Source organism: Micropterus dolomieu, linkage group LG02, assembly GCF_021292245.1.
Source record: "Micropterus dolomieu isolate WLL.071019.BEF.003 ecotype Adirondacks linkage group LG02, ASM2129224v1, whole genome shotgun sequence".
In the NCBI taxonomy this organism is placed as follows: Eukaryota; Metazoa; Chordata; class Actinopteri; order Centrarchiformes; family Centrarchidae; genus Micropterus; species Micropterus dolomieu.
Window position 1 is genome coordinate 31,076,007 of NC_060151.1, and position 17,621 is coordinate 31,093,627.

Below are 17,621 nucleotides of genomic sequence, written 5' to 3' on the forward strand. Positions count from 1 at the left end.
TAACTCACCGCTCTGAAACTCTCGCTCCAGTCCATGTTGCCAAGCTGGTCGGCAACATGTACAGCTGAACCCGAGCTGTTTACCGGCTTCTCGCTGACCCGCCCTTCTCTGCTTCTGATTGGCTAGTAGTCCTTAACTAGGAACTGAGCATGTGCAACTCCCAACAAAGATCATTTAGAGACGATATGTATCACTCCATAGCTAAAACGAAGCCTTCAACACAGGCTGAAAAGAGGAGCTGCAGCAATGTGCAGTATGACAAAAATATTAAACCATGTAAACCTGCTCTGGTACAACCTCTAAATAAGATTTTGAACCTGAAAATGAGCAGAATACCACCTCTTTAAGGATCTGGTAGTTTGGGGAAAAAGCTGCTCTGCAGTCTGGTGATGCGGCAGCAGAAAATCTCTTCCCAGCATGCAGCAGGGTGAACAGGCTGTGGGTGGGTGGGCGCTGTCCTTTAGTATCCTTTGGGCTCTGCAGGCACCTCACCTCACCGATATCGCTGATGCTCGGGAGATGGGTACCAATGATCTTCTGAGCAGTTTGAATCACCGATCCTGGGCCGTGCACATCTCATGTTAGTGATGTTTCCGGTCAGGATGCTTTCAGTTGCTCCTCTGTAAAAGCTGACAAGAACTTGGTGTGGGAGTTTGGCCTTCTTAAGCTTCCTCAAGAAGTAGAGTTGTTTCTGAGCTTTCTTCAGCAGCGTGGAGATGTGAGATGTCAGGTTCTCTGTGATGCTGATTTAAATCTACAGGATCAGATCGGAACATTTAGTTTATTTGTTTTTATTATTTATTTCATGTAACCTGATGTAAAGCCTTGATGTTACGCCCTCCGGTTCAATAGGTGGCGGTTTGCACCTAAACAGGTCGGTATGCGATCAGCCGTTCACTCAGAGAAGAAGAACTCGCCTACCCACAATTCCTCGCATCCTTCCGGTTCCAACCATTCGAGACCTAAGATGGCGGACCGGCGGCGAAGGAGGAGGCGCGCGTCCCAGGACAGCGAGGACGACGACGAGTCCGGTTCGGGTTCGGACAGCGGGAGGTCGGGGTCCCCGGCGACCAAGAGCCGGGGGAAAGAACCAGAACCACCGGAGCCGGCGGTGACCCGAGTGGAGCCGAAGAGCGAAGCGGAGTCCGAGTGTGTGAGTAGCTAACACACCGGAGGTTAGCTCCCCGAGCTGGGGGCCACAGGGACCCGCTGCCCCCGAAACTTCACCCCGGGACCGAGTCCTGGCTCCTCTTAGTGTCATAAGAAGAGATATAAACTGTTAATTATTTATTTTAGACGCGTTTAACTCTTAAAACCTGGATGTTCCCTCAGTGGGCGGCGTTAGCTTAAAAGGAAACTACAAGTTAGCTGTTTAACTGCCTGTACGTTATCAATAATATATCGATATCTGTGATTAATATTGTTTTAATACGTGGTGTTTTAGACGAGCAGGGTTCCGTGTGAGCTGTCCGCGTAGTTAACTGAGTTTTAAGTTCCCTTTTTGTGAAACCGAGGCGAAAAGGCGCCAGCCGCCGGAACGCGTTGTCAGGGGAAACAAATGTGTCCGTAACACCGAGCTGCTTCCCCCCCCTCGGGTTACCTTCTGCAGCTTTTACCGGAGATACGAAGCTGTTTGCTCCAAGTTATCCAGCTATGTAAGAAGACGGCGCTTCCACCCAGGTGTGTGTGTGAGAGGTGCGGGTACGCAGCTAGGCCGCCGCTCCATCCTGCTAGCTCCTCTGCCACGGAGACAAGACCAGCATACCGTTCCTCCATTAAACCAACAACTGGAAGTCCTTCGAGGGGGCAGGCCGTGTGAAAGGGTGACACTTCCTCAGATGCACGCGTGTGCTTCAGGGGCCTGATGTGAGGCAGGGTTGTCCGCATAGAAATGCTGAAATGTTTTTGTGGTTTAATCAGGATTTGCTGGACCTGGTTTTCTGTCCAGGACCAACCACAGTGCAGCCTGTGCTCAGACTTGACTGCCTCAAGAGCAGGATTACATTGTGTGGAGTAGTGTAAAGCAAAACCAAGGCTGGTGTGAAGTTCAACATGAAATATTCAGACGGGAGTAAAACATTCTTCAGTGTTGTCTTATCTGCTGTAATAACAAAGTGGATTTACACCCAGATTTTACTTTGGAAAGTTTTCTTACGCTCAAACAAAACACGATACATGTCTCCCAGATGTTTGTCATGGCAAAGTTGACAGACTCCACGCTGCCATGTTCGGGGTTTCCCAACCCTGAAGTTACAGAAAGCCTCTCTGTCATTTCTGATTTATTTTTAAGCTCGATCCCTCGCTTTACCACTGCTGTAGGGTTTTCATCCTGCTCAGTGGTTACTGTAACAGTAAGGTGTCTGTTAAACCTTCAGACTCACAGATCTGTTCCTCTCATTTTGGGTCACAGTTTTTGGTCCGAACGCCCAGCAAAAAGGAGAGGCCCTTTTTAGCCTCTTTGTGGAGACGATGGCCGCCGCTTTGGCGCTTCCTGTTTGGTTCAGGGAGAGAACTGGTTTGAAATCTTTCTCCAGATGGGAAGCAACAGCAGTGAAAGGGATGATCAGTGTAATCAGTACCCACTCGGGCTGAAAGAATTAATTCTGCTCATTATTTGCACCGTTTAATCAGCGCGCTGTTTTGCACGGATGATTGTTACTGTCGCACAGGCGGTGTGATTTGATGGCGCTGTTTGCAAAGTGGACGAAGAAGAGACAAAGACAGAAAGTGTCCAGAGTCAGGGATCATTTCAAGCCAACAGAAAACAGCAGCTCTGTGCGGTGAGTCTGTCTGTGAGCGTTGGCGTTTAATGTAGATCATGATTGCTAGTGGAGATGAAGGCCAGCAAAGGTGAGACTTCTGCTTCTTAGCTGTAAATGTAGAAACGTGTTGTTGTTGTTGTTGTTGTTCTCCGACTGGTCCGTCTGTGAGTTTGGGTTGGAACGTTACAGCTGATCCCGGCACACAGGGCGCCAAGCAAAAGGATTGCAGTAATCAAGTATGCTGTAGATTATTTAATCGAGTAATGGGATTAGAAAAGTCCCTACAGCTCCCTGAGCAAAGTTTCATATCCCTCTCACTCAAGTCCTTCGCAGCAGGCAGCTCCCTCGGCGACTGTTTGGATGTGCTTCCTGCAGATTAACACTCGCTGATGCTGATTTATTTGTGTCTCTCTCTCTTTGCAGGAGAGTGAAGATGGAGTAGGAGAAGGTAAGACATGTCTCACTTCACAGCAGCTTCTGGCACCAAGAACATAAACATTAGATTTAAAAAGTGTGAATATAACAAAGCACCAGCTTGTAAAACATGACTGTAATCCAAATACTAATAATTCCTCTGTTCGGGTTCTGTTTCTGGCTAGCTGGGTACAGGCCCTTTTGTTACCTACCTGAGCCAGAGGAGCCCTGTGAGGCCTGTTGTTGTTTTCTGAACCTCGACCCTCAAATGATCTTCCCCTCTTTTGTTCTGTGTGTTCCCCTCAGCGGTTCTGTCCGACTACGACAGTGCAGATCCGGAGGAGAACGGCTCCCATTCAGAGGTAAGACACACAAATCTATCAGAGAGCAGGGTCAGCGCTGTGAAGTCTGCCGCGGCTCCTGCAGGTCCAGTAAGATCAGGAAACTTAAACTGAAAGACTGTTCAGGCCTCCCCCAAGGAAAAATGTTTCCTTTAACCATGAACCAGCTCATTTATTCTCTCCCTCCTGTAGAATTAAACTATTTACCAAGAAACGTCTCCTCATTAGCTTAAAAGGACCAGTTTACGTCCCTAACTTGCTTTCCTGAACTCAGCTCGTCTTTAACAGCCAGTTTGAAATATGATTGAACTTTCAGATGTACAGTTTGTTTACACGACAAAGCTGTACAGAAGTGTTGATCTCCACACTGGAAGAAGACGTAGTAACGACACACGGCTAGTTAGTGTTACTTCCTAAAAATTTGGCAAATGTGTTGCTGTCCTGCAAAACATAAGTGGCCCATTGATATCAGTTAATGTGTGAAATTTCATAATTCAGCGGCGGTTCATCGCCACCACCGTATAGATTGTGTTTCACGCAGCCCACGGGTGTTGTTCCACCTTTTTTTTTACTAGGCCTATTTAAAACTTGTAGTTGATTGCAGAGCTGCAGGCTATTCGTGCAGCACATCCTCTCGCTCGTCCCTCTTATAAAAGTTATGAGCAAGCATATAAGGCGCCTAGCTAATAAGGAGAGCTAAGTTAATGTTTTCGAGGCCAACAGGCTGTTTATAGCTGGTGGTCGGTATCGACCGCACCCCCGTCGTTCTGTGGGAAATGTTTGAAATACACATCTGGAGCCTGTTGTTCTTTTTTCAAAAGCGGGTAAAACCAATTTATTTCCAAAGATCATGTTTTAAATAGCAGGAGTGTGTCTCCTGTTCAATAGTCTCCGTCAGCACTCAGAAGTCTTTGGTCGACCGTTCACACTGGTGGTCTTAGATCTCACCGAGAGGCTGATGTGGAGACCAAAGATGCGTCTCAGCAGGAAACACGCTGGCTTATCAATAAAGGATCAGCCTTTATTGGTCCCGAAGGGGAAGGGGGGGGGCGGGTGATGCAGCAGCATAAAGACCGACGAATAGAGAGAAATAAAGTCATGAGTAAATATGAAGTAAAAACTAAGAACAGAAATAAAAACTATACAAGAGCAGTTTATGTCAGAATCCAGGACTCCTGCTGCGCCTTAAACTACAGAACCAAACCATATCCTGTGTACACATGTAACAAGGAAAAAAGAGGAGCAGTAGTAGAAAAACGGCCGACATGCTGATTTAAAGCCAGTAGCCTCTGCTCACCCGTTCAGAAATTCTGCTTTTTCAGTCATCATCCAGAGTCCAGTGAGATAAAACACGTCTGTCGTGTGAAGTGACTAAAACTCTGGCAGAAAATGGACCACTCCCGCCATTCAGTCAGTAGTTAATAAATGTAAAAACCGCTCCGGCGTCCGACAGCGATCCTGAGAAAGACCGTACTGGACCGTCGGTTTGAGGTTCGTTAAACGACATATTCCCGTGTTCCCTCAGGGAGTGGAGGAGGAAGAGGAGGCGGAGCATTTCAGCGACGAAGAAGCTCCAGCGGCAGCAGCCAGCGAGCCCAAACCCCCAGCTGCCGACGAAGGCCCCACAAAGGCCGAGGTGGTGGAGGAGGAGGAGGAGGAGCAGCAGGAGCAACAGGGTGGTGAGGAGGGGGAGGAAGAGGAGGACGTGGCAGACAAGGAGGGAGGAGGAGGACAGAGCAAAGAGGAGACCAAGGCCGAAGTGAAAGGGAACTTGGCCGGAGAGCGCCAGAGCGGCGACGGACAGGTGAGACGGCCCCTGCTGGTGTTTCAGCCACAGCTTCATATCTCACTGTTGTTTTCAGAGCGCCGCATGTGGATTAATCCGCCGCTGAAAATGTCCTCCTGTGTATTTGTGAACACGGGGCCAAACAAACATTCAGCCAGACATAATAACTTTATTACTGACAACATGTTGGACGTACAGCTGCGTCAGTTTCACTGCTTGCTTCCTAATTCAGTGTTTTAAATACACACGTCCTAAAACACGCCTGCAGTGAGTGTTATCCTGTAGATCTGGATCTATAGAACACACACAACACTGAAATATCTAGTAATTCTGAACATCTCAGAGGCTTAAATGTGTATCACTGTCTTTTTACCTTAAAATTAAAAGCCGCTTTATTCCCAGAACATCAGATGGCTGAACGCTGCCGTCATTAAGTCGTCTTCTGTCATTGACACACATGCAGGAGTCTACAGACGACCCTGAAACGAAGGACGGAGGGAAACCCGGTCAGAAGCTCGACGATGACGAGGACAGAAAGAACCCGGCCTACATCCCGAGGAAGGGTCTGTTCTTCGAGCACGACGTCAGAGGACACACTCAGGAGGAGGAGAGGTACCGCTATTACTGGTGATATTTTATTTAAAGGGGCTATACGTAGTTTTCAGATTGCAGCCGGCTGCGCAGTGTTTCCCCCTGAAAGTACTTGTGTCGCGGAGCGGCCATGTTACAGATATGTTGTCGCCATTTTTGCCTCTTCAGGTTCGTCACCTTCTCCGTTCGTCTTCCACATTTTAGTTACAGCCTCGTGATGCAGATTGCTACAGATGAAACCACTGAAATATGCTAAAACTTTTAGCATTAGGCTGCTTGACAGCCTCCGTGTTCTGCTGAACACACGTTGTAAGTGGGTCTGACGACGCTACTCTCACGTGGGCGGCGTTTAATGGATTATCTGACTCCGCCCACACAGCCACAAAATCTTCAACAAGCTGGCGTCTGTGGTTTCACTTCTGTGCGTTCTTCCGTCATAAACGGTTTGCTGACCTCTCAGTCACGCTGTGTAGACTAACGTGTTGAGCGCCACACATCATTCTTCTCACGCAGTGAAAAACAAATATATATTCTGATAACGGCGACTAGCGGCGAGAATCATCTCCTCCCAGCTGATGAGACTCTGCATATACGGCGTGATAGTTAAGTAAGATTATTTTTAACTGCAGTTTGGTTTATTTAATTATTTTAATTGGTGATTAGTTTTCTGTGTTTTGTAGTTGTCCTTAAAATTCTAATGAGTCTTGAACTTTATTTCTGCGCCTCTTGAAACACAAAATGCATAAGATGAAAACAGAGCAGACGACTTGGCAATTTAAAAAAAATAAAGTGTGCAGCGAACATCTAAAACTGGCGGTGAAGTAGTAATAAGTGATTCTCTGTAAAGACGAGAACGGTTTTAATGTCACGTACAACAGTTTGTAGTAAATATAAGCTGCTTGGATCCACTCTGAGCAGGACGGCAGAGGTTTTCAGTGTCTCCCCGTTTGTCTCTTCTCAGACCTAAAGGTCGAAACAGGAAGTTGTGGAAGGACGAGGGTCGCTGGGAGCACGACAGGTTCAGGGAAGAGGAGCAGGCGCCGAAGAGCCGCGAGGAGCTCATCGCCATCTACGGTTACGACATCCGAAACGGCGGCGGCTCCGGAGACCGGTCGTACAGGCAGCGGCGGCCCAGGTGAGAAAAGAGAGGGAGTTTGACCTTGTTGCAGTCTGATGAACGAGTTCCCTGCATGACTTTAATCTGAACCGTGTCCCCCTGCAGACAGAGTACGTCTCCCAGCAGAGACAAGCGCTGGAGAGACGGAGGAGAGCGTCCGGTCCGATCGTGGCACAGCGGAGGAGGAGGAGGAGGAGGAGGAGGAGGAGGTCTGAACCGAGGAGGAGCTCCTCCGCCTTCATCCCCCCACCCCTCCTCTACACCGCCATCCTCGCTCCCTCTCTCCTCTGCTCAGCGTGGCGGCAGTTCCTCCAGACCGCCTCCCTCCCGCAACAGACTGTCCTACCAGAATCAGACGCACCCCGCGCCTCACTACAGGAATAATGAATCAAACGCACCCCAGATGCATCCCAGGGAACGACAGGGCCCTAAAGCTCAGTCCGACCCCACAGGAGACAAGGGTGGAGTCAGCAGAGGAGGGCGGGGTGGTGGCGGTGGAAGGGGCGGACCCTCTGTGGTCATTGAGGACATCACAGTCAGCCAAGGAGGCGTTCGGGAACAGGACCTTAGCGAGACGACGACGACTGCATCACAGCCGGGCGGTTACAAGTCTGCATCGCCGAGGCGACAGCAACAGGAGCAGCAAGGGAGCGCCGACAGATCTGCGTCAGGATTGGCTGCTTCCTCCCCCACCTCTGACCCCTCCCTTCAGTCGTCAGTTGCGGCGACCAATCGGGAAGCCTCTCCTCCCACCGAGCGGCCGGTGGAGCGCAAGTCTTACTCGGCGGCTCGCCGGACTCGCTCTCGGCCCGCAGACCTGGGCAGCAAGCAGCCGTCCGTGGAGGAGTCCGCAGCCGCGGGGAACGCCTCGTCCTCCCCCAGCGGCGTGGGAGGGAAGAGCTGGGCGGGAGCAGGCGACGGGCCGAGTCAGGCGGGAGGAGGGGCGCTGGCAGAGCTGGACCAGGACGTGGCTCGACTCAGTCTGGCAGGACAGAGCTGGCGCCAGAGTCCGACGTCCTACGTGCGGTCTGAGATCAGAGGTGAGGGGAGACGACCTTAACACGGGGAACTGACACGAGCGACAGGATGTGCTGCGCGAATGCACTACAGCGCTCTGTTATCAAATAAGATTTTACATAGGCCTAGTAAAAAAAAAAAAATCAATATGTGGCGGTCAGCAGTGTTTTAGCCGAGACCAAGTCGAGACCGAGACCAGTTCCCCTCATTACATGACTCAGAATAAAATGTGGAACAAGATCACAGGTACTTCTCAAATGTTCCCATTAAAACACCCACATACAAACAGTAAGAGCTGAAATCAACTTAAGAGTCTTTATTCAACGCTCCTTTTCCATGCTGACCATCGCAGGGAGGGGGGACGGTCGTTACCGGGGACAACACATTTTTAATTAGGGTTATTTGTTGGATTTGAAGCAATAAGTTTTACATCAAATCAAAGTTAGGTTGTTAACAAATAAATCAGACAATGCAAAAGCAATTTATTGATATTCCCAAAGTTACGGTCTTGAAATAAAATCCAGAGTCCTCAATGACCAAGACCGAGTAACAAATACGGTCGAGTCCGAGACCAAGACCATCAAAGAGTGGTCTTAAGGCCGGTCTCGAGTACTACAACACTAGCGGTCTGCGTTGATATTGTGGCGGGAACGCGTTTCAAGAACAGAGCGTTTTGTCTGCCAGACGTCTTTGACTTGTTCAGCTTTTGTTGTTTGCTTCCACCACGCAGGCTACGCAGTTAAACGCTTTCTTTTTTCTGTCTGTTTTAACTGTGTTTATCGGTGAGTCTGCACGGGGTGTTTTATTTTGAAAATTGACTGGGTTCTCTGCCGTTTCTGTGTCCGACTTCCTCCCGGTTCATCTGCAGACAGACTCGCCGAGTATTCCCCGTATAGCCTCTTCCATAAGGTCATGCCCCGTGGAAACATCCCCACTGTGACGCGTCCAGAGACGTGCGTCCTCTGACACAAAAGCATCAGCTAAATGAATTAATGTAGCTGTCTGGCTGGAGTCGTACAGTCTCCAGGAAAAAGCTCGAGCGACGCGTTACTTCAGCTTCGCTACGTTTCCAGCAGTTTCGTGTTAAATAAGCGTCACCCCGTTAGTTCATTCTGCAGAGTGAATCTATCTGAAACAGACTGTCTCATGTTTCCGTCCTCAGGCCTCCCCAACCCAATCCACATCCCCGGCGGCCCGCCTCAGTTCTCCGGCATAGAGGAGATCGGTGTCGGCGCCAATCGGGCCAAACGCTACTCCTCCCAGCGGCAGAGGGCTGTACCGGAGCCGGCGCCGCCCATGCACCTGGGAGTGATGGAGGGACACTACTACGAACCCAGTAAGATGAAAACATTAAATCCAACACACGCACACTGGATATCGGGTGAAGATGAGTCAGTGAGCAGCTGTTAGTGACGGTCCATGTCTCCGTGGAACAAGAAAGTTCTGACCTGTTTGATCTTAGTCCGATAATCTGATGTAATTAAAAAAAATATTAGAACATCTTGGAAAAGTTAATTTTCTTCAGTGATTTAAGTTTCTTTTTGAAAGTGAAAGGTGATTCTCTGGTAAACTATCTGAAGCTTGGATATTAGCAGCCCAGACACTAAGCAAATAGTACAGATGTAATTGAAATACTAACATATTGTAGTATATATACCACAAATAAAGTACAGGCAATCTACAGGATCACTTCTAACCTCCGTACAGAAAACCCTGTAATATATCAAGAACCAAGCAGATTAGATAATTACAAAAAACCTGGAGGTTTGACGTGTTTTTAAGAAAAGCGTCAGGAGGGAAATCAGAGATGGGTGTGTCAGTAGTTCACCTGCCGACCAGCAGAGGGCAGTAAAGCTCAGGTGTCACCGTCTCTCACACACACCTGTGTTTTTCTGTGGGTCTGAGTCTGTTAAGAGTTGCAGCTTTTTATCAACTGTGTTAACTTTGGAGGTGACTGCTGCTGACTCTGGAGATCATTAACGACGACGAGCTTATTAAGAGACTCTTCTGGTCTGGACTTGTGTTCGATGCAGGCTCGCGACAGACCAGCAATAAAACATTCACGCAAAACACGATAATTAATTTGATATCCATAATTAACAGGATCAGTGTCAGATTTCTGTTCAAAGTTAAATTAAGTCAAATCTTTTTTCATCAACAAAATAAAAATCTTAAACTGCTAAATTGTTTGTTTTTTTGAATTAAAGCAAACATTTATAGGAAAATGAAATCACGATGTTGTTTTTAAAACTGTCTGTTAGCTTCAGGTTGTTAACGGTTGGGATTCTGAGAAGTTTGATAGAAACCGATCAGTGATGGAAGAAGTACTTGATCTTTTGCTTGAGTAAAACCTTAAATTAAAAGTTGTCATTACGCAGAGTTTTGCCCGGTCATGTGTGAGCAGCGTTGGGAGGTTGGATGAAGCTGCTGCATCATATTTTAAAGCTGCTTCACTTAAAACAAGAAACTGCAGCGCTCAGATAATAAAAATATATTTCCTCTGTGACGTTGTGAAGTAGAAGTACTGCACGATTGTACTTGAGTGAATGTGCCGTCATTAACCTTCCTCTGTCTCTGTCTCAGTGTCGTACCAGGGACCAATCTACGCCCACGGGGAAGGCCCCGCCCCCATCCCGCCGCAAGGCATGCTGGTCCAGCCTGAGATGCACATGCCCCACCCGGGTCGGTGGCGTCTCTTGTTTTTAAGGATGAGTCGATGTTTTATTTCTGTGTGCGTTACTCATCTCTCTGCCTCGTCCTCAGGTCTCCATCCCCACCAATCGGGAGGCCCGATCGCTAACCCCGCCCTCTACGGAGGCCCTCCTGTTTCTCTGTCGCCAGGGCAACCACAGCAGCTGCTGCCGCCGCCATTCTACCCTCCGCCAGGGGTCATGACCTTCCCCTACCCCACCATGTACCCGACTCCACAGGTACCCGCTCCGCGCTATACAGGCTTTATGAACGCCGTCGATCAGCCTCTCAACGTACATGAAATGTTTTTTTACTAAATGTTAGGAAACTTTATATCAGACTAAACGCATGAACACAAATCTAGAGCGCCAACTTTACCCAAAGCTCACGTAGTGTCGCTGCAAAGGGCGAGCTGCTCAGGAAATATCATGCACGCCGTTCCTGAAATGCGAGATTCTTCAAAACGAAGCTGCAGACGTCACAAAATGAACAGCTGTGATTGGTCCTTAAGCTTCCCGCTCGTGTCGTCAGCCTTAATTAAATGGCCGAGGGTAGAAGAGAAGTTTCACAAACTCGCAGCGACGCTCCAAAGTACCTGGACACAACTGCTTTATTAAGTTAAGGGAACAACGTAACGACGCCACAAGAGATTTGGTTCACGTTCCTGTATTCAGCTGCCGTTATGTGGAATAGTGACCGACCATCATTAAGATGATCAGCTCTTTAATTAACTTTAAGTCCTCACTAAAACGTGGCCGAGTGGCCGACTGGTCTTCATAATAATAATTATAATAATTATCACAATAAAAGTCAAATCATTATTTCTTTCTAGTGTAAAAGCTGATTTTTGCTCCTGAGTGAAAACTGAAGAAACCGGATGGTTAATTAATGCGTTTAAACTTTTCTTTATGGTCAGAACGGGACAAACACTTGATGCCTAACAGAGGATCGCTTCACAAGTCTGAGGTGGAACATTAAAAACTCTTATGATGAAATCTTTCTCAACAAATATGATTAGTAAATCTTATTTCAGTCCCTTTTTCTCAACAAAATTATTATTCTAATAGAAAAATTAAGTGCAAATTGTTTGTGATTCATACAAATTTAATCAAACATTTATCATATTATTATTGAGGAAAATTAAATTGCGATAATTATTATTATTGTTTTATTGCCCAGCCCTAAATCAATGTGATGTTTTCAGTTTTCACTTGCTTTGTACGGGCCTTTCTAAATTAATTAGGTTTGAACTTTGTTATAACTAAAATAGCTGAATTTCATATAGTAATGTTTATGGATTTGTTGTTCCCGCCTGTCTGTTGTAAAATAATGCAGTTTATTCCGTTAACTTCATTCTTCGCTCTGCTTGTTTACATCTCGGGCTAATAAACCTTTTATATTTACAATCAATAAAGACGTTGAGTCCTCAGGTCCGAGTCTGCTGAAGGATCCAGACTGACGGTTTGTCTTAACGGTGACAGGAACACTTTTACGTCTTCAAAAGAAATGAGACAAATCATATTTAATATTCGTGCTTTTGGATCCGAGCTCCTCTGATGATGCAGTCGTCTCTCTGTCTCAGGGTCAGGCCCAGGTGACGTACGGCGGTGTGACGTACTACGACACCATGCAGCAGCAGGCCCAGCCCAAACCGTCGCCCCCCCGCCGCACCTCCCAGCCCGTCACCATCAAGCCCCCCCCTCCGGAGTTGCACTTTGCCTCAGAGTGACCCCGCCCCTCGCCCCTCCCGGCCGCCCAGTCTCGGGCTCGCTCTGATCCAGGAGCTACAGGTGAGTTTTCGCTGAACGGCTGCTCCGTGTTTGTGACATCACACGTGTGGCCGTCGTGTCTGAGAGCAGGTTCTCCTTTGTTCTGTCTGCAGGAGCTGGTGGGAGGGTCAGTGAGGAGCTGCAGTCTCCAACAACAACCGCCCGCGTCACCCAAGGGAGGTGGGGGGGGGGGGCAGGCGGACGGATGGTGGGAGGCGAAGGTGGTGACCCGCAGCGTCGCTGGTGGAAAATGACTGTTCCCCTCCTCCTATTTTACTTTTTTTTTTTTTTTTCTTTCTCCTCTTAGTTTTCATCCTTGTAGCAGTCAGGCGGGTTGGCGACTGTTCTGTAACTCTGCAGCCACAGGTTTGATCCCACCAACGTGTCTTTGAGCAACAAAGCTGAACCTGGAAACGTTCTGCCTGTCGGACTGACGACTCTGAACCCTTTAGAGCCTCTTTGAAGCATTTAGCGCCTCACGGAGTCGGACTCTGAGCCGCAACGCTGGGGTCAGAGAAAGTCTGTTTTAGTATTTTTTTTTTTTTTTTCTTCTTCTTCGCAGTAACGTTTTGTGTTGAAACGTCGGACTGAAAACAGACGGTATAAACGGTTTCTCTCTCAGCTCACTGTAGACCAGCTGTTCTAACAGGAAACTGGAGGTTCGTGTGCGTCACTTCTCCTCCAAAAGCGTTTAGCAAGATAAAAACTGAAGCACACTGAAATTTTAACAGCTGACGGTTAGTTTGAGGGCTGTCTGTGAGAATCGGTTGTGTGCATAGTTTGAATGCAGCTCTCAGTGTCGCGTTGATACGTTCATGGCTGACCCGGTGCTTCCTGAACTCCTCCAGATGTTGCAGATGGTGGCAGTTTGTTAGACTCACAGACGGACAGTTCACTTTTCTTTCTCTGTTTTGTTTCTTTAACTCGTCAGCTCTGTGCTCGTTACTAGAACTCACTTTAGATGTGAAACCTGGATTCAGAAATCTGTCCCGGACCGGAGGCTGCGACTCAAGACCGCTTAGTCGGTAAAATGGCCGTCACAGTTTCTCAGAGTCAAAGGTCGCGTGTTTAAATGATCTGAAAAGTCTCGCCATTTCAGTTTCTTTTGATCTAGTAGTTGATAAATCGACCGCTCGTCGACGCGATTGTTGGCGTTTTAACTCAGCAGCAGTCGTGAGAGCAGAATAGAAACTGCTGTCGTTTCTCTTCCAATAAGAAAACTAAAGCACGGCGGTGTTTATCTGCAGGTCAGAGCTGGGAAAGACCAAACAATACAAATCTGTAATTATTTTTTTAAGCTTGGAGACGTGTTTTTTTTTTTTTTTTTTTTTTTTAACTTTCCTGCAACACGACAAAAACACGGACAGCCGGATTAAAAAAAAAAAGACCTGCAAGCGGATTTAAACCTCCAGGTTAGTCCCCACAGCTGCGTCACATCCACTGTTAGCTTAGCGATGGCCGCCCAGCCGGAAGAGACACACAGACCAATCACAGCTGTCCTGGTGGTTGGAGTCACTACAAGTTAACCAGGACTCACGACCTCTGAACTGCACCGGCCGTTTCACACAGAGCAACCTATCACATCGCAGATGGAAGCTAATGTAGCAGCTAGTGTCTCATTTAAAATGAAATAATAATTTAACTGAAGACACGACAGGACTGCCGTCGCCCACCCGGGGACTTTTAAAGAGACGTTAACGTGTGACATCAGCGGCGCCCCCCTTCTTTTAAAACCTCAGTTAATCTGCTCGTCCGATCGCACAGTTCATTTTCTGACGGCAGCGTTTCGTTTTCTTCCTCCTGATGAGCAGAAAGTCAAATTAGAGGCACAAGTTGCACAAAGTCTGTCGTCCGTCTGAGAGAAGCCGCCGCCGCCGCCGCCGGGTGGAGGCGTTTATCGTCGCTGTATATAGAAATCTAAATGTGTATATAGAAGCTTGAATGGATGAAATAGAAACATATTGTAATAATTCTGCTTCAGAGCAGCTTCTGATTCATCTGCAGGGACCTCGAATGTTAACAGAAGTTAGAGAGAAGGAGCGGCGAGGCTTTAGCTTTCACTTTTCTATTCCTTTCCTTTCTGAAACGTCACTGTTTGATTTTAATACTGGTTTTCTTTTTTATTATTATTATTATTGTTAGTAAATGCAGGAGGGAAACGGTGACTCTGCTGACTCCTTTTGTTGAGAGAAACCACTTCATGAGGCTGAAACGAGCTGCTCTTCATCACTCCTGAGTTAAGGGAAGCAGACACGCTTGTTTAGAAGTGGCCTCCTCTTCCTCTTCTTCCTCCTGCAGTTTATTTTACATTAAATGTATGAATGAAGCGCTGGAGGTCAAATTAAAGACAAATATTCCAGATTTGTCCTGCGTGATGATGCACAAACGGGTAAAATGTGAAAGCTCGTTCTGCCAGAGGAAGTTAACGCCAAACGCGCTGCGCCACGTGACTTCCTGCCCTGTTGGAGTCCTTAAGTCGCTGCCTCCTGTTAAACTGCAACCTGAAAATAAGCGTTTGTGCCAGTGATGCTCAGAAAACGCAGCCGCGGCTACGAGAGGTCCTGATTCAGAAAAGTTTCTGTAGTTTATGTGAAAGTTTGTCTGTTTTGAGAAACGATCCTCTAGACAGACGCCGTCTCGGTCTGTTGGAGTCGTTACAGAAACTACAGAAACTGGGCTTTGTTTCAGCGTGTACTGTTCCTTTAAAATCTTCCCTGATCTGCCCCGATACTGATCCATAAGATGGACTCGACAGCAGGTTCATGTGTACTGTAGTTTCTCTGGCAGACGCCGAGCTTAATGGCTGTTTTTCAAAGAGACGGATCTTCACTACGGCAGAAGTCTTCTCTTAAGGGTGACTCTGACTTCACGTTTTATTTTGAAGAACATGAACGGCGGCGTTCTGCTCCACCGCAGCGACGAGACTCTAAACACTAAGCCACCGCCGCCTCAATTTCAAATTTACAAAAAGGTTTGATGACAGAAAAATGCTTTTAGTTCTCTCCCTGAAAGTGAGACAAAGGCTTTAAGACGGCGGCCTGTTGGAGGAGGAGGAGGAGGAGGAGGAGGAGGAGGAGGAGGCCTTCCTCATTAACGGCTGCAGCCTGCAGGGCTTCGGCTCGTTGGGTTTATGAATCTTCTCGACGTCGATGGTAGAAGGTTTAGAGTGTTCGAATCGTTTCTTCTTCATGTGTTGAAGTGTTGATATTTTTAATAATCTGACCTGTTAACCTGAGCTGACCAGACTGTGTTCACGTGGCGGCCGTTTGTTTGTGATGATGATGATGCATCAATGGTTTTGTTTGTATGTGGAGAACGTTGTCGTCGACTCAGAGGATCAATAAAGAACAGAATAATAAGAAAAGTGCCGGCTGTTTGTTTGTTCTCCAGTCTGAAAGGTTCATTTTCACCTCCTTGCTTCCTTCCTTCCTTTCTTCCTTCCTTTCCCTACCTTATTTCTTCCTTTCCTCTTTACACCAGACTCACTCACTGAACTTTTATTTTTTCAAACACACCTGCTCTGACCGTTAAAATGAATATTTATAATGTGGGGGGTATTATTCAAACTCTGTGATTGACAGGCCCAACCAGCCAATCAGCTTGCAGACAGCGTCTCCTCATGAATATTCAGCAGCAGCTGCTGAACACAAAGCCAGACTCAGACCGTTAAATTTAACCCTTTCACTGCACGGCCCTCAAACTCAACTTGGATATGAAGTTTCAACAGAAGACCAGATGAAGGAGATGAAGACCTCCCACGTCTTCCTCTTGCTGCTTGTACTTTGCATCAGTAGGAGGAGCCAGAGGAACCTGATTAACTGTCTCATATGCCAAAAGGTTATTTTTATAAAAGTTACCTACTGAAACTTTAACCAGGCGACATTTAATTTTCAGATTTATAAAATAAGCCAAATGGGTGTATAATAAGGGTTGTACCCTAAGCCGTCGCCCCGCCTGTTTGTAAATAGTGGACCGCTTACAAGTACGTTAAATTCAGCTTATGTCGCGCTACTAACCGATAGCTTGTTATTACGTAACGGAGACGTTGATACATCCACAGTACGGGTATTATAAAATAATAAAAGTGAGCCAGTACATTCATTCATTAGTCCTCAGAAAAATAACTCTCTATAACTTTTATCACATAACTTAAAATAAGGGATATAAGAGCTGATGTACATAAAATTATCGTAATAAAAACAACTGATTTACAAACATCTTTCACAAGTTCATCACGTGAAAGATCCGTAAGTCGGGTCTTGGGGACTTTGCGTTTCATGTTTTTATATCCTGGTGGGGCCTTTAACCGACGGGGAGTCATGAACTGTCCCCGCCGGTAGAAACTGCAGGCAGTCGTGATGGTTGGAGATGCATTATGTCAGTGAGATGTCCCCGCAGGGATAGAGGAACAAACGTGTGTGTGTTTCCCATACTGAGTCATGTGTCTGTCCGTCACTGGAGCCACTGAGCGTGTGCAGAAGAGCGCTCCCATTCTGTCGTCCGGCTGATGTCACACGCTGAGTCCACCCCGGGCCTGTTACACACATGTTCACTGATGCGTTGGTGGACACACAGTTACACTGAGACACTGATGAACAGTCTGACCCGGGTTGTTTCTTTACCGTCTCGCCTCCTTCCTGAGTTTCGGGCTTCCTGAAGCTGCTTCACGCTGATTTCCACAACCCTGGAAATGTTTCAGAAACGTTTGTCCTGCAGCAGCCTAACATAATCCAGAGTTGTTCCTCTGACATGTTTGGTGTTTAACACAGTGGTGGAAGAAGAAACGTTCTGACAGTCCGCTGTGTGGAGGTGAAAGTAAATGTCTGAAGATGTGCTCTTATCCACACTGGTAGGAACAGAATAAAAAATATCCATAGAAAGAGCTTCCTGCTGTCTGTCTTAAACCAAAGACGTGAAAGCACCAGATCTGTGTGCAGCGATGAGGAGAATAAAAAATAATGAATGACCTCAGGTGAACTCCTGCAGAGCTTCACAGCTTCATCCTGATTGGTCCAATCTGCATCATGACTGTAAAACATCTGTGGGGCCTTTAATCTATAACAAGGCATCGTATTTAATGAGCTTATCGTGTGTTTTGTAAAATCAAACAACAGGAGTTTTTCATTAAATCAG

General features: G+C 47.1%; 1 protein-coding gene across 1 annotated transcript; it reads left to right on the forward strand.

The window, feature by feature from the left end:
• Positions 1-928: 928 nt before the first annotated feature.
• casc3 (casc3 exon junction complex subunit) lies at positions 929-15,852 on the forward strand. The gene is made up of 12 exons (XM_046038345.1): positions 929-1,153; positions 3,186-3,210; positions 3,483-3,538; positions 5,043-5,321; positions 5,767-5,915; positions 6,856-7,029; positions 7,117-8,051; positions 9,191-9,364; positions 10,612-10,710; positions 10,792-10,958; positions 12,302-12,509; positions 12,602-15,852. The coding sequence occupies exons 1-11, from the start codon at positions 968-970 to the stop codon at positions 12,446-12,448; spliced, it is 2,391 nt and encodes a 796-aa protein (XP_045894301.1). The 5' UTR covers positions 929-967; the 3' UTR covers positions 12,449-12,509; positions 12,602-15,852.
• The last annotated feature ends 1,769 nt before the right edge of the window (positions 15,853-17,621 follow it).

Coding starts and splice junctions, on each gene's coding strand:
- casc3 (XM_046038345.1), top strand. CDS start 968: ATGGCGGACCGGCGGCGAAGGAGGAGGCGCGCGTCCCAGGACAGCGAG. Junction 5,916..6,855: donor CACACTCAGGAGGAGGAGAG/GTACCGCTATTA, acceptor GTCTCTTCTCAG/ACCTAAAGGTCGAAACAGGA. Junction 10,711..10,791: donor GATGCACATGCCCCACCCGG/GTCGGTGGCGTC, acceptor CCTCGTCCTCAG/GTCTCCATCCCCACCAATCG.